At 40.1% G+C, this 16267-nt stretch overlaps 1 protein-coding gene across 1 annotated transcript in view; it reads left to right on the top strand.

The window, feature by feature from the left end:
* The window catches only part of gpc5a (glypican 5a), a 209695-nt gene that overhangs the window by 96193 nt on the left and 97235 nt on the right, over window positions 1-16267 (top strand). The window contains exon 8 of the mRNA XM_070554823.1: window positions 6218-6338. Coding sequence (XP_070410924.1) covers window positions 6218-6338 — 121 coding nt within the window. The remainder of the gene's footprint in view (window positions 1-6217; window positions 6339-16267) is intronic.

The raw sequence follows: 16267 nt of genomic DNA, 5'->3' as shown, positions 1-16267 counted from the left end.
CCCTAGTTTAATATACAGGTGCTGGCCAGTAAATTAGAATATCATCAAAAGGTTGAAAATATTTCAGTAATTCCATTCAAAACGTGAAACTTGTACATTATATTCATGCAATGCACACAGACCAATGTATTTCCGATGTTTATTACGTTTAATTTTGATATTTATAGGTGACAACCAATGAAAACATCAAATCTGGTATCTCAGAAAATTAGAATATTCTAAAGGCCAATGAAAAAATGTTTGTTTCTCTAATGTTGGCCAACTGAAAAGAATGAACATGAAAAGAATGTGCATGTATAGCACTCAATACTTAGTCGGGGCTCCTTTTGCCTCAATAACTGCAGTAATGCGGCGTGGCATGGACTCGATCAGTCTGTGGCACTGCTCAGGTGTTATGAGAGCCCAGGTTGCTCTGATAGTCGTCTTCAGCTCCTCTGCATTGTTGGGTCTAGCGTATTGCATCCTCCGCTTCACAATACCCCATAGATTTTCTATGGGGTTAAGGTCAGGCGAGTTTGCTGGCCAATCAAGGACAGGGATACCATGGTCCTTGAACCAGGTGCTGGTGGTTTTGGCACTGTGTGCAGGTGCCAAGTCCTGTTGAAAGGTGAAGTCTGCATCCCCATAAAGTTGGTCAGCAGCAGGAAGCATGAAGTGCTCTAAAACTTCCTGGTAGACGGCTGCATTGACCCTGGACCTCAGGAAACAGAGTGGGCCAACACCGGCAGATGACATGGCACCCCACACCATCACTGACGGTGGAAACTTTACACTGGACCTCATGCAACGTGGTTTCTGTGCTTCTCCGCTCTTCCTCCAGACTCTGGGTCCTTGATTTCCAAAGGAAATGCAGAACTTGCTTTCATCAGAAAACATAACTTTGGACCACTCAGCATCAGTCCAGTCCTTTTTGTCCTTGGCCCAGGCGAGACGCTTCTTGCGCTGTTTCTTGTTCAAGAGTGGCTTGACACACGGAATGCGACACCTGAATCCCATGTCTTTCATGAGTCTCCTCGTGGTGGTTCTTGAAGCGCTGACTCCAGCTGCAGTCCACTCTTTGTGGATCTCCCCCACATTTTTGAATGGGTTTGTCGTCACAATTCTCTGCAGGGTGCGGTTATCCCTAGAGCTTGTACACTTTTTTCTACCACATTTTTTCCGTCCCTTCGCCTGTCTGTTAATGTGCTTGGACACAGAGCTCTGCGAACAGCCAGCTTCTTTAGCAATCACCTTTTGTGTCTTGCCCTCCTTGTGCAAGGTGTCAATGATTGTCTTTTGGACAGCTGTTAAGTCAGAAGTCTTCTCCATGATTGTGGTGCCTTCAAAACAAGACTGAGGGACCTTTTAAAGGCCTTTGCAGGTGTTTTGAGTAAATCAGCTGATTAGAGTGGCAGCAGGTGTCTTCTATATTCAGCCTTTTCAGAATATTCTAATTTTTTGAGATACCAAATTTGGAGTTTTCATTAGTTGTCACTTATGAATATCAAATTTAAATGTAATGAACATTGGAAATACATTGGTCTGTGTGCATTGCATGAATATAATGTACAAGTTTCACGTTTTGAATGGAATTACTGAAATATTTTCAACCTTTTGATGATATTCTAATTTACTGGCCAGCACCTGTAAAGCGGGAGATTACAGATATTTTGCTCATGCCCTTCCTGTCCTGGGCCCTTTAGAGTTCGTGAGCCCTGGGCAATTGCCCAGTTGCCCATATGGTTAATCCAGCCTTGATTACGTCCTCACCTTTTGAGTGAGTTCAGAATATTTATCATCTTTTTATGGTGGGAAGATGAGATAATAGATTTGATTTCATTCACTCTGAATCAGAATCAGAAAAACTTTATTTATCCCCGAGGGGCAATTAAAAGCAAGCAACGATGTGATGCCAACATAAAAGCAATTTGAATTTGCTTCACAGAGTCATCACCAGGTTGGGATGTTTTAAAACCCCATCACAGCAGTGGGGCAAATATTTTGCTGTGCGACGGTGGCACAGGAGTTAAGTGCTCGGCCCGTAATCGGAAGGTTGTAGGTTCGAGCCCCGCTCAGTCAGTCGCTGTCGTTGTGTCCTTGGGCAAGACACTTAACCCACGTTTCCTGCTGGTGGTGGTCGGAGGGACCGGTGGCGTCAGTGCTCGGCAGCCTCGCCTCTGTCAGTGCGCCCCAGGGCAGCTGTGGCTACATTGTTGCTCATCACCATCAGAGTGTGAATGTGTGTGTGAATGGGTGAATGACTGATTGTGTTGTAAAGCGCCTTGGGGGGTTCCAGGACTCTAGAAGGTGCTATATCAAATACAGGCCATTTACCATTTACCATTTCTGCAGGCAAAGAAAATTGTCAAGTTTTTTAAATAATGTGATGCTGATGTGGCTGCATAATGTCTGAGTAGTTTATATTTTCAGCAGAGTTTTTTAAATCACTTATATGGTTGAAATCTCCAGTGATCTACATGAATTCTTTAGGTTTGTTGCATTCTGAGCTGATGACATCACACGCAATGTGTATAAAACATGCACAGCAACTCAGCAGCAACAGTTCAATCCTGAACATTTCAGACCTTCTCCTATGAGTCCTGATGAATTCATAACATCTTCTTGAAGCTGCTTCTCTGTGAAAAAAAGGCATTTTTACCATTTCTACTTCTTTCCTCCATATGAATTCTTTTTATGTGGAATAAAAACCTCCTTTTCCCGGTGGAAGAACTAGTTTAAATTCCTCTCTCTTTGCTTTGCTCTGACCTCCCATTTGTAATCTTTAGTCTTCAACTCGTGTAGTTTTATAGTTTTATTCCAGATATAACTTTGGAAGAGCTCAATCAGCTTCTCCCACATGTGAAGAATTTTCCCACTGGCAAAATTTTGCATCCCCATCAGCTGCTAGAAATTGCAAGAACATCAAACATAAAAGCCTTGATCAGCATGTTGGCCAAACTAATGTAGAAAATAAATCAAAAATGTGTTTTCATTTAAAAAGGGTGTAGAAAGTTGCCAAAGACAGAAAAAGGAAATTGCATGACTAGAGCTATCAGACATTCCAATAAGTCATGTAAAGTATTTTAACAGTCACATTTTAATAAATTCTCTTTTAAACATTTTAGCTAGACACGCTTCCAATAATGGGATGCTTTGCACATTTTTCATATTTTAAAATCATTTTCTTGAGCCATTGTGTGCTAAAACGACCCCTTACAGGGTTAATGAAAGGCCACCCAGCCCCATTGCCCTCTGTGGCCAGAATATCCCAGTTACAATTTTAGCCTAGTGGGTTAGGGTTTAAGCACATTTCCTACATGTTTTAGATCATGAACACGGCTGATTTGTTTAATTTAGTGATGAATCACTCCTGTAGAAATTAATGAAGGCTGGGGAGACATTTCAGCTGTTAGATTGAAGTGTTACTGTCACAATCTGCCCCTGCCTTCCTGACTGTGTTCCTCTCCTGCCCTGATTAGCCCTTATTGTTCTCACCTGCCCCTCGTTGACCTGCCCATGTGTTCCTGATTTCCCTGTGTATTTATACCTCCCTCCTTGTGCCAGTCTTTGTCAGATCATTGTTGTTTGTCGTGTTGTTCTAGTTGTTCCTGCCATATCTTGTCATTAAACCCATTTTTACTTTATCCGTGCCTGCATTCCTGCCTCCTGGAACTCTCCACCATACATGGTCCATCATCTCCACCACCCTCAACATGACAGTTACAAGACAAACGCACAGCGAGAAGATATGGTTTGCATTTGGTTCTACAAACGGACACTAGGGGGTGCTAAAAGCACGCTGAAACTGCCTAGTTCCCCTTTAAAGTAACACTAAATAGGATGGGAGTAGAATTACAACTGTTGTAAACACCCCTGCAGCAGCCTGCTGTAGCTAGCGCTAACAACAAGCTAACACTAATGAGAGCTGAGTCTTACTAAATAAGCCAAAGATCCACACTGTTGGTCAAAAAATGAATTAATACTTACAAGTTCAGTAGCAACAAAGCCAGATCACCAAGCATTGGCCTATGAGTTCATAGTCTCCATTAGCTTTCCTAAATGAGTGTAGGCAGTGCCATTTAAGCGCCTCGTGATTTTTATCTTGAGAGGCGCTATAGAAATGATATTTTCTTCTTCTTCTTCTTCTTCTTCTTCTTCTTCTTCTTCTTCATTTTTCACTTTGGTTTCAGCTCTTTGCTTCACCTCCAAAGATATAATTCTCTGATTTTTACTTCTAGCCTCCACCGTGATGCCAACATAAAAGCAAACTTCTTTTTCTTCTTCTATTTGTGTATTTTATTGATGGTTGGTGAACTGAAAATGCTAACTGCTATTCTTTTATTAGCTACTGGCGCAGAAAACAGCTAATGGCCATAAGTCTCTTTCCGTTATCCGATGGCACTTGGGCTGCAGCTATCGAATATTTTTGTAATCGAGTACTCTATCGAATCTTTTATTGATTATTTGAGTACTCTAATGAATTACCCTTTTGTGTTTGTAAACCCATATCAAATAGCATGTTATAAAATATGAAAGACCTCTTAAAATGAGCAAGCAATTGCCCGTTATTCTTCAAGTTTTATTCAAAGTTAGTTTTCAAAATTTCAGCACTTCAACTTTACTTCACAGTAAACAAATGTGAGCGGCTGCGGCCCAAACAGCACCAGAACCGCTCAAGGCGCATGCGCAAACATGGCTCGCCAGCTGTTTCCCTATTAACACACGTCCGTTTTAATTTCTACACTTTTTTTTCTCACACAATAACAAGGATTGTCGATAAAGCATGTTTGCCGTGCATGGTTATGTCAAATTATACAGATCACAAAACATTTATTTACTTTCTTTCGTTTTCCTCCGCCACTATCATAAATACCTGTGTCCTTCTGCAGCAACCCAGAGGGACAACAGACATCAATAACAACACAATAAAAAGTCCAACGTGTTGTAAAAACTGCTATTTTTAGCACATTTTAAGTCCGACGTGTTGCTACCAGACGTACGGTGTGAGCTGAAACTAAGTGCTACAAACAAAAAGGTCGCAGTGTCCGCAGAATATATAGAAATACAGCCTAAAATGCATTATCTTGTAGAGACTCCAAGTTCGTTCGTAGAAGTGACATTTACATGTGGACGTCAGGTGTTGCAGCATCGAGGCTGTGGTGTTGTGGTAGGCTAAATCCATGTTCGGTATTTACACTGGAGTACGTTTTCCGCCTTGGTCCCACACCTTTGACGTTTCCTGTCTTTTTCACACTCCACCGGGGTCCACGTTGTCCGCCATGGCTTAAGAGAAAGTGAAGTAACATTCTCTAATCGCGTGTGCATTCAGTGCAGTGTGTATGTGCGTCACTTATTTTGGTCCGGGTGAAACGTGACCCCGGGTGATTGCAAAGCCATGAATTAATTAAACATGAATTAAACGAAGCCTCGAGGCAGAGAATTTCATTCTAGGCTTTTTTGTACTCGAATTATTTGAAGTCATTGAGGAATCGTTTCAGCCCTAGATGGCACCATCTAGTGGCTGACAAGAATATCACACAAATAATTTTTTCAGTTTTTTTTAAGATGGCGACTTCACGTTTTTGGTTTATTTAGGTCTTTCTGTAGCTGACAAACAGAGCTAAAACACATAGTTTTACGAGTATTACTCTCATGTCATGTTGTGTTCTAATATATTTATATTTTAGAGACTTACTTGTCCGTGAAAAGTTCATTAACTCTGCATCAGCTGAGGTATTCCTTAATTTTGAAGCACGTAAGCGGTAGATTAACGCTATTGGTTAGTTCTGGTCGGCGCTGAGTTTCCTATTGCACGGAGCTCTGCGGGGCAAGGGGCGTGCTTAGCAAAAAAATAAGTAAATAAAAAATGAGGTATTGCTTACATTTTATCACAATACGTTTATGTATTTCTGAAAAATCATACATCATTTCTGAAAGGGGAAAACTTCTGAAAGATACTTTAAGCAGGTATCAAGTGCCCCTTAGGACACCTACCCACACCACAAAAATGTAAAGTGCAGTATCTGGCCAGCAGAGGGCTGCAGAGTGATGTCAAATATGAAACTGGTTAAGTTTCTAACTCAGAAAACCTTGAGACAAATGTTAGAGCTCTAGCTTAAAGTTTAAACTGTGTACAAAAATTTGTGTTTAAGATTTTCACACCAGAAAGCAAACTTAATGATTTAATTCCATTTAACTTAAAAACATTTTAACATGTTCATCTTTCTTTTGCCCACAGCTACACGCTGCGTATTGTTCGAAATGGAGTCCGAGCTCAAGTTTCCAATCCTGAAGTGAAAGTGAAGGGAGACGACCCGGTTATAAACCAGCTCATCGACAAACTCAAACACATCAATCAGGTGAGACCTTCTCATTCTTTGTCCTTATTAGAGAGGATTATTAGCTCCGGGGTTTTTATTCTTTGTTTCGTCTGACATATGTAACCACCACCTCAGCAAATCCCCTCATTCCTCCTCGTTTTTATCTAAAAAAACATAGATGCTTTATTGTCAGCTGTTTAAAAATCAGAGTCTCTTCACTCGTTAGCTTTTAATCCTCAGCTAAATGATTCATTAATGTCATCTTTCACATTTACCGGTAAGCCCTGGCTTATAGACAAGAAGCCTCAAATGCAGAATCGTTTCAAAGCAGTGAAAAAAATAATAATAATGATAATCAATGATTATAAATTTAGAAACCTACTTGATCTGATTTGCGTGCCTTCATATTTACAGAATTCTCTTTCTACTCTTTGTCAAAATCGATGAGGCTTTTCTGCCTGCCAGTCTGCTCTCATGCACATTTGTGCTGCTGCAGCTGCTCCCGGTGCTGTTTATCTCTAAGGGTGATGAGATTAAAGCGGTTTACCGGAGCACTTTCTTTTTTTTTAGCCTCCATAACAGCTGCTTTGGCTGCGTTCGGGCTCTTGCTTCACATGTCTGTTGCTTTGGTTTCCCAAGTGGCAGGCTGAAGGCCAGGTCATCTCTCTTGACCTCTCGCTGGCACCCCCTCCTTCACTAATTCTCACCATCTGTGGGGTGTCAGAGCACATAAATCTATATCGTAACCATTTGAGGGGCTTGGCTGCGCCTTGTTGACAGTCACAGTGTGTAATGCCTTATGGTGTGTGTGTGTGTTCCTCTTAGCCGTTTGCATCCTAAATGTGCTTCCTCAAGTGTCCTTGTGGAGATTTACTTGCAGAGCAAAAGACTGTTTTGTAATCGTGACTTCTCAGGAATTGTTTATCTGAATCAGAAATGATTTATGCGATTTACTTTTAAGTACTTTGAAACAGATTATGATTATGAGCTCAGCAAAGATTATGTAATAATCTACAATCTGCTGAGAGTAACTACTTCAGTGGATGTAACTTCAAATCATGGTTTCTTTGCTCTCTGTGTCTTTCCCACACATTCATGCCTTTTTTCTTTTCCCCCCATTTTTTCTAGTGACGGTACATATTTTAATCAGGAGATTTCTCTCAATCCCTCTGATTGGCTTAATCTCCCACTTTCTTGCTTGCTCTTCCTGAAATTCCCCTACATTAGTTAACAGATGTTATTTCAGTCATCATTGCTTGGCTGAAATTGAGATAAACTTAATTGTTTAACAGTTTTAATGACTCTGAAATTAACTGTTTAGAATTTTAGTTTAAGAAATTTGTTCTATCATCTATCATCTATCTATCAATCTATCATCTATCTATCAATCTATCATCTGTCTGTCAGTCTATCAGTCTGTCTATCAGTCTATCTGTCTGTCTATCTGTCTGTCAGTCTGTCTGTCTGTCTGTCTGTCTGTCCGTCCGTCCGTCCGTCCGTCCGTCCGTCCGTCTCTACCTGCCTGCCTGTCTATATATTTTTTAGGTGTGGGAATTAAACATGTTTATCACGATTAATTAATTTGAACAAAAACCACGTTAAAATAATTACTGCTTGAGCCTGAGCGTCCCCCAATTAGGAGGCAAAAATGTTTAGCATCACAGTTTATGCTCTATATAAATACCATCATGCTGAACCTCTAAAGCCTAATCCATCTGCGTCGGGACGGATTAACGCAACGCCATTATCCGTCCTTTCGAGCGATCTTCAGCAGGCTCGCAAGGATGGAGTCTAAACATCTGTCCAACGAGAAGGAGAACGCAAGCTTGTGACAGCGCCGCCATTGTGCCCTCAAAAACATAAAGAGAGCTGAAGTTATCTGGAAGCAGACACAGAGCAGCTTCAAGAATACCTCCTGGAAAAACGCAAAAAATATGAACATTTATTTTTATTTTTTTAATTCACCCATTGTTGGAGGAGTGAAAAAATACGCAGCAAGCATTTTATTCATGGACGAAAATGACGGTTAACGTAGGTTTAGAGGTGGCGAGCACATGAAGAGGTGGAGAAGAATGAGGGACACATTTGTCTGTGTTAAAAAGTCTCTGAAATACAAAAAAAAAAAAAATAATACCCCACAATATAAACACAATAGTAAGTGCACCATCTTGGTCCGGGTACATTACAGGATACCACAGAACAGCACTACGCCCTCTGTTGTCCTGGTAGAGAATTGCTTTGTAAGACTCCCAGGAGACGGAGAAGTCAGAGAGCAAGCCATCTCCGTCTGTCTGTGCGTGTCTCTCTTCTGACGGAGAAGTATAGGCTTAACAAAACTGCAGAGCCTGGGCTACAAGACCAATCAATCAATCAATCAATCAATCAATCAATCAATCAATCAATCAATCAATCAATAATCAATCAATCAATCAAGGTTTATTTATATAGCGCTTTCCACCACCCTCAAAGGGGGCCCAAGGCGCTGGACAAGAAAAGTAACAAAGATAAAAGTAGTAAGTCATAAAAACCTTATAAACAAAATAAGAACATAGACATTTGTGAGAACAATAAAATGCCAATGAGATCAAATTTAGATAAAAGAAAATTAAACTTATTTAGTTAAAAGAAAGCTAAGAACAAAAAAGAAAATAAAAACCAGAAACCAAAAGTTTTAGGAGAAAGCCATCCTATAAAAATGAGTCTTCAACCTGCTCTTAAAAACTACCAGTGATGGGGACTATTTGATTGTGAGTGGGAGCTGGTTCCAGAGAGAGGGTGCAAAGACTTGAAAAGCCCAATCATCACGAGTCTTAGATCGGGTGCAAGGGACGATAAGCCATTTCTGGTCAGCCGACAGTAATGACCTTGAGGGAACATGCTTCATTAAGAGCTCCGCTAAGTAGGTGGGAGCACTGCCTTGGAAAAACTGAAACACAAAAAGCTGAATTTTAAACTGTGCCCGGTATGAGACTGGGAGCCAGTGAAGACAAGCCAACACTGGAGAAATGTGGTCCCTTTTTCTAGTTCCAATTAAAAACTTAGCAGCACTGTTCTGCACAATAGATCATGTAAACCTTTTTTACGTGGTCCAAACACAACTAAAACTACTATTAAAATTAATCATGACAAATCGCTCTTCATGAAGAAAAGAAAGAAACTCATTTCATATTTTTACTGTTATGCTTTGGTGTTGGTTGAAAGCAGACAGCAACTTTATGAACTTTAGTACAGCATACATTCATCTTGTAACCCTCTGAACTCTACACTACACCTCTATATATATATATATTAGCAGTGTTCTGCTGTCACCTAGTGTTCAGTACAGTACACAACATTTACAATATTCAGTATCCCTTTACACATCATCAATACCACATATATTAATATTTACACATCCCAAAATTCACAATAAACTATTATTGATTAAACAAAAAAGTGTAACGTTTAGGATGCTTGTTGAACAGAATTACTTGAATCATTTTGTTCGGATAAAGAAATTGTGAAGAAAAAATGCAAAGTAGTTGTAGCACTTGATTGGCATGAGTTTTACCTTTAAACAAAATAGTTCCGCCGATTTTTTTTTTTTACTCTGTTGAAGTTTCAGAGCTCCACTTTTACTGCAGGAAAATTTAAAATGACGAGAATATCAGTCCAACCGTTACCGAGACCAGCTGAAGGTCCCGACCACGATTCATCTTCATATCAACACACCTGGATGCACACAGTTGATCCAGAAACAGGAGTCGGTGTGCACAGGTCACGGCTGAAGAACTTGTAGCAGTATAAGCTAATTATTATACAAGGCAGGCACATACATTTGAGACAATTAATGAGAAGTAAATGGGATGGTGAAGCATTTGGAAGAACAGTCTCAAGTGAACCAGTCCTGTTAACTGGTGGGTCAGAATGGAAGACAGAGACTGGGTTTATCTAATATTAGCAGCACATTATTAGCTCATTTAAAATGTAGGCATGGTATCTATTCCTCTTACATTTCCAACATGAGGACAAAGATACCTTTATGTGAAATCCATTATCATTCTGGTACATTATGGTGGTGGCAACCTTGTACCGTTTGCTTTTCTCCTTGTTCCTTTTCTACTATTGTGTAATGCAGAGTAGATTTACAGTATTGGAACAGAGTTAAAGGTGTGCTGTGGAGATAGTGGCAGAGACCAATTTGCATATTTATAGATCTCCACACAAAAAAATGGGATTTAGAGTTACATTTGAATCCTTTCCGTGTGAGTGGAGGAGTTTTTTCCTAAAAAAATCTTTGATATATAAAGTTGGAGGACAGAGTTGAGTTTCTGCAGACACACTTAGATGAAATAAGTGACATGAGGAATGTAGGAAGTAGACGTGGTTACGTTCAGAAAATCTGTCAGGACTATAGGCTCATTTTAGACATTTATGGCTGATTATGGGTACTAAAAGTTCTGCTGAAGTGCAGCAACAACGTCACAACCACATCATCAACAAGGAAACAAAAGCTGAAGGTTTAAAAAAAATCAATTTAAAATATCGTTCAGCTGATTAAAGTCTGAACGAATAACATCAAATTAGATTCAGTCTGTTTGTCAAGCAGGGCCACTGTACACACTGCATTAATTTAAAAAGAGAAAACTTGTTTGCACTAGATCTCGCCACTGGCTAATTTCAAATTGCATTCTGCTTTCCAGGTTATTACAATAAATAGAAGAAAAAAGGCAAATAAAAAACCATGAACCATTGTTGCGGTCTTAAAATATCACGGATCAATTGTTTTTCCCATTTATAAGTGGAGTAATTAAGTTTGAACAAAACATTAAACCACTTGAAAAGAAAATAGCTGCATCAACACCGCTCCTGGTCTCCAGTTAATGAGAATAAATTATATGGATTAAAGCAATCAACACCTTTAATCTCATGACAGTCTTAAAGGTATGGAACATTGGCTGTTGTTGGTTTAGTATCCAGGAAACGGAGAACATCTCAGCTAGTAGAAGCTTACCCTTAGTATTAGCAATTCCACCACACAGCAGAACTCCTTCAGGCTTGAGTTATTTGTGGAGCTAAAACATCAATGTTGCAAGTCAGTGGTAGAGTCACGTTGCTGTTATCCAGTCCAAGGCTAGATAAAGTTAAACTCCCATTAGTCATCATCACACACTGGCAAAATGACATCTCTGCATTTGACCGATCCCCATGGGGAGATGTGAGCTGCAGCAGTAGTGCTCAGGAACTATTTGGTGGTTTCATCCCTTGATCCAACCCCTTAATGCTGAGGGTCAAGGGAGGCATTGGGTCCCATTTTTAAAGTCTACCCGACCAGATTTAAACCCAGATATCCAAGTCCTAGGGCTGACAATGACACCACTAGGCCACTAAGAAGGTTTGTCTAAAAATCAAGAAATAAGACTCCAAAACAATCTGTTTGAAGCTCAGCTGTGATGTGGCTTACTTCTAGTTCCTGGGAATGGTGCACTGTAGTGACAGGACTTATGGGTCTTTGAAAGGAGCCATCAGGTTCATTAGTCAATTGTTTACCTCAAAGAGCCGTTCAGAAGACTGGCTCTTTTGAACAAAGCGGAGCCGTGAAAGCGCACCCCAGCGCAATTTTTATGGCAATTTATTTGGATTACAAAATGACTTTTTGGTAAACATTTAATTTTTGGGACACCAGACCAGCATGTGAGTTATTGTTAAACCAGACTACAGCTGCACTTTGCTTAAATAGAGCATAATTTACGGTCTTGTCTGGAAAAGGGGTTTTCTCGGGAAAGGCAAACCCTCAGAAGTGTGGTTGCAGTAAAAACCTCCTTCTGTTGAAATAGAACATTTACCCTCCTGCACAAGTGCTATTCGCCAGAACTTCATTGTGTGTGCCAGCACAGCCTCCAGCATGTGAACACAAAAGGAATAAAGGTGCTGCAGGGTAAATGGTGACCCTTGCAGGTTTTGTATGCAGTCACGATGGTAACCCTTCAGATCAATGATCAGTGAGCTCTTCCCTCCTAGAAGCTATTTTGAAACATTGTTGGGATTTTATTTCAATAAATTCGAGTTTTGAGCATAAAAATGGATTTTTATCAAACCCAAGTCTAATTATTCTCCACTGGTGGGCCAAACGAAGTCTCAAAGGGGAAGAGCTTAGTTGTGCTCAGCTGTAAGCCTTATATCAGTTAATAGTATATGGTCTCACAAAAATACATCATCACTCAGTGTATTTTCTCCATATTTCAGCTGCAGATTAGAATCAGAGTGTATCAGAAAAGCTCCACAGGATGCGGACTGATGACTTATCAAACCACTAAGAATTACAAACAAGACTTTACATTGAATCTCTAATCTGTAAGCATCTCTCATGAGATAACAACAGCATTGGTATTTGCTGAAAATGTCAAAATGAAGAAGCTAAAGGTGAGTCTCGTTTTTATTCGGTAACAAAAGGCTGAATGTGTGCAGGCGGGCTTCAGTTCTGAGAGGCACCAACACTTGGGAGTGTCAGCTTTTTCTCAGAAAACAACTTTAAAACGTGAGTCATCCATCCGTCCGTCCCCTCACCACCTCAGCGGACTGCTTTCAGTGTGAAGGAGCAACATGAGACCTGAGTTCCTCACCCTTTCTCTAAGAGGTGAATCTCACCCTGCAGGGAAAGCTAATCTTATCTGCTTGTGTTCTCAATCCTGATCAATGTCCCTGCTTCAGAGGACTTAAAGATAGTTTTGTCTGTTTTGATTAGATGTACATATTGTATATGAGAACAGTCCTTTGTCTTTCTGTCTAACTGTTTTTATCTTATTTATTTGTTGTTCTTGGTGTAAAACTGTGTCTGACGGCCCGCCAGTCTAAAGTTGCAAGTGGAATATTCTGGCTACAGGTGGTGATAAGGGCTGGGTGATTCTGATTCAAGAAAGTGATTTAAAAAATGCTAAAGTTTTAAAGTATCCATTTAAAGCCCTCCATCCAGGGCCTAAACTCAATTAAATCCCAGACTTGGGAATCTATCCGTGTCCATTTGAGGACCGTGGCTTCAGACTTGAAGGTGCTGAACTTCATTTATTTCAAAACATTTATTCAAAAACACACAAGACCTCAACAATCATGATTTTAACAACTTTTAAAAATACGTTTTCTATTTCTAGTGTACTAGCGATGATTTCTGACTTTATTCTGATTTTTAGACATCATCCCAAGACCTTTTTACATCAAATTTGACCAGGAGTCTGTTTTACAACTTACTTACCTTTCTCTAAACAAGCTGATGGTCAGCTTATAATGCCTGTTCTAATAAATATAATAAAAAAAAAATCTATGAGCTGTAAGTGTTGCATAAAACAGATGAGGGAAAATTAGCAGACTTAAAAATCCAACACAGTTACAGGTAATTAGAGAGGGCAGGCCACTAGAGGGTGGTGCAGTGTAATCACCCTGGTCAAAACTCTTGACAAACCTTTTATAGGCACACATTAAGAAATGCACCACTCAGTCTTTTATCTGGTGTATGAAATGTGTTGCAACATAAGCAGTTTCTCTTCTGGCATTAGAGACATTGTCTCTGCAGCAAAGTATACAGTTGCAAATAGAGAATGTGTAGTTGTGTAAATTTAGCCAAGCGTTGTTATCTGACCTGGTCTAAGAGAAGGCCAATTATTTTATCACGCTAAGCAGAATCAGTCAGAGCTAAGGTGGTATTAAAAGCTTTTCTGTTGGATCCACTTGGGAGGATATATTGAAAACAAAGAAAGTAAGCACTTAAAACAGATTGACCTTCAAAGAAATAAAACATTTATCGGAGAAAACTGAGAGCACAATCATCAAACACAGCGTTTATTCTGTCAGTCTAAAGGCCTTTTAGATATCCCCTTTTGATTTAGATTTGAAATTGGTCTGAGCTATTAAGTTACAGCAAGGGGCAGCAGTAGCTCAGGAGGTAGAGCTTGTTGTCCAGTAATCAGAAGTTTGCTGGTTTGATCCCGGCTCTGACAAAAGAATGCTGCAGTTGTGTCCTTGGGCAAGACACTTAATCCTCCTTGCTTGCTGGTGGTGGTCGGACGCCCGGTGGCGCCAGCGTCCAGCAGGCCCCACCTCTGTCAGTGCGCCCCAGGGCAGCTGTGGCTGTGTGAATGACTGATTGTGCTGCGAGGCGCCTTGGGGGGTTGTAGAACCCTAAAAAGGTGCCATAAAAGCACAGGCCATTTACCTTTTTTACTATTTACATATAACTACATCTAAACTGGGGCAGCAGTAGCTCAGGTGGTAGAGCGGGTTGCCTCATGATCGGAGGGTCATGGGTTCGATTCCAGCTCCCGCCAGGGGTATCCTGCTGTTGTGTCTTTGGGCAAGACACTTCACCTGACTTTCCTGTGTTAGTGGTGGGCAGAGGGGTCGACGGCGCCAAATGGCAGCCTCGCCTCTGTCAGACCTCCCCAGGACGGCTGTGGCTACAAGTAGCTTACCATCACTAGCAGTGTGTGAATGTGAGAGTGTGTGAAATAAAATGGCAAATTTTAAGGCTGAGCAGTTACAGTGCAGAAGGTGCAGCGTAAAAAGCATTCACAGCAACAAGCAAAATCCATTTATAATTGAAACATCTGAAAAGAGTATTAATTTAGAAATGCAAAATTATCTGAAAGAAAATCAATATTATAAATAAAAAATACATGAATGTGGTGGTTTGTAGTTTCCTGGCTTTAGGGGGCATTACATACATACATTCATACATTTCAGGGTCGTTTTACACCAAATTGCCGTGACCGTCGCTAGTTTAAAAAAATGTTGTTTCCTGTGGAGCAGAAAGCATGCAACCTCGGCGTGACTCCTCACACTTTAATTCCATCGAGAAAATGCAATGTTGATTTTAGTTTTCAAGCACTGTAGTTTCCAGATCTGCTCTGGGTCCTGCGCCTGCTGATGACGTCATCATACTACAGCAAACCGCTCAGCCAAAATATTTTGCATCTCTTTTTTAGTTCTGTTCTTTCGCATATGTTTTGGAAAGAGTTTAGCAGTTTTGTTATTAAATGAATGTTTCTTACATCCTAAATGTTTTTGAACGAGGTAATGTAACTTTCATAAATCGTACATATGGCCAGTCATCTAGTGTGATGTCATCGACTGGTGCAGGACACCGAGCCGGCCCGAAGGAAACATGGCGTCTAATATGGCATCCTCTAGACCCTTGCCTTATTTACTTTACAACCGATTTTAATGGTTATATGTTACAAGCCACCAATATTTTTCAACAACTGGACACCATTTATTTCATTTTCAACAACATTTCTAAAGATATTTCCAGAGATTACAGGTAAAAACTAAACATTGTCTCTTTAAATATATCTGAATGTTTGTTTTTCATTCTTTTGTATTTGTTTCATACTTAATATACAATGTTACAGACTGCCTTCCTAAGTGTAGTTGTGACAAATCATTGAAACAAAATTTTGTTCGTCTTTGGATTAAAAAGAAAAAAAAATCAAGTCCGCACAAGATGTAGCTGCTTCTGCAGCCACACAACAACCCAAACCAGGCTTTCTGAAGCAATAACAGTTTCATTGTGGGAGTCAAAAGGTAGAGAGGTAGAGAAAAATTATATTTTACAAATGCTGTGTTTCTTCTAGGAATGGCAGACCTATTGTGTTACACATCAGACAAGTCAAGTGGCAGCTTGTGTGTTCACAGTCCTTGAATCTAGTTTTCATCATCATCTCACTGGGATTTGATTTGCAAATAGTTCTGACTGGCATCTCATTATCAGCTCAAGTGCAGCACAAGTGTCAACCTGCATGCCTGACCTGAATTGTCATTCAACTCTTAACTTTTTCCCTCTGCTGTTTAGAAGGTGTTAATCACACGTTTTGAGCCACTCTGCATGCTTTAGCACAATAATATGTCTTGGTTATCGAACTCACCAACAGGCTTGGGTATTCAAGGAGAATCATTGCTATGATTTTAAATGCAGCCAATGTTGAAGTCACTCTTTTAAA

Source organism: Nothobranchius furzeri, chromosome 9 (genome assembly GCF_043380555.1).
Source record: "Nothobranchius furzeri strain GRZ-AD chromosome 9, NfurGRZ-RIMD1, whole genome shotgun sequence".
Classification (NCBI taxonomy): Eukaryota; Metazoa; Chordata; class Actinopteri; order Cyprinodontiformes; family Nothobranchiidae; genus Nothobranchius; species Nothobranchius furzeri.
The sequence above is the reverse complement of the archived record's forward strand: the minus strand, read 5'-3'. Positions and strand labels throughout refer to the sequence as shown.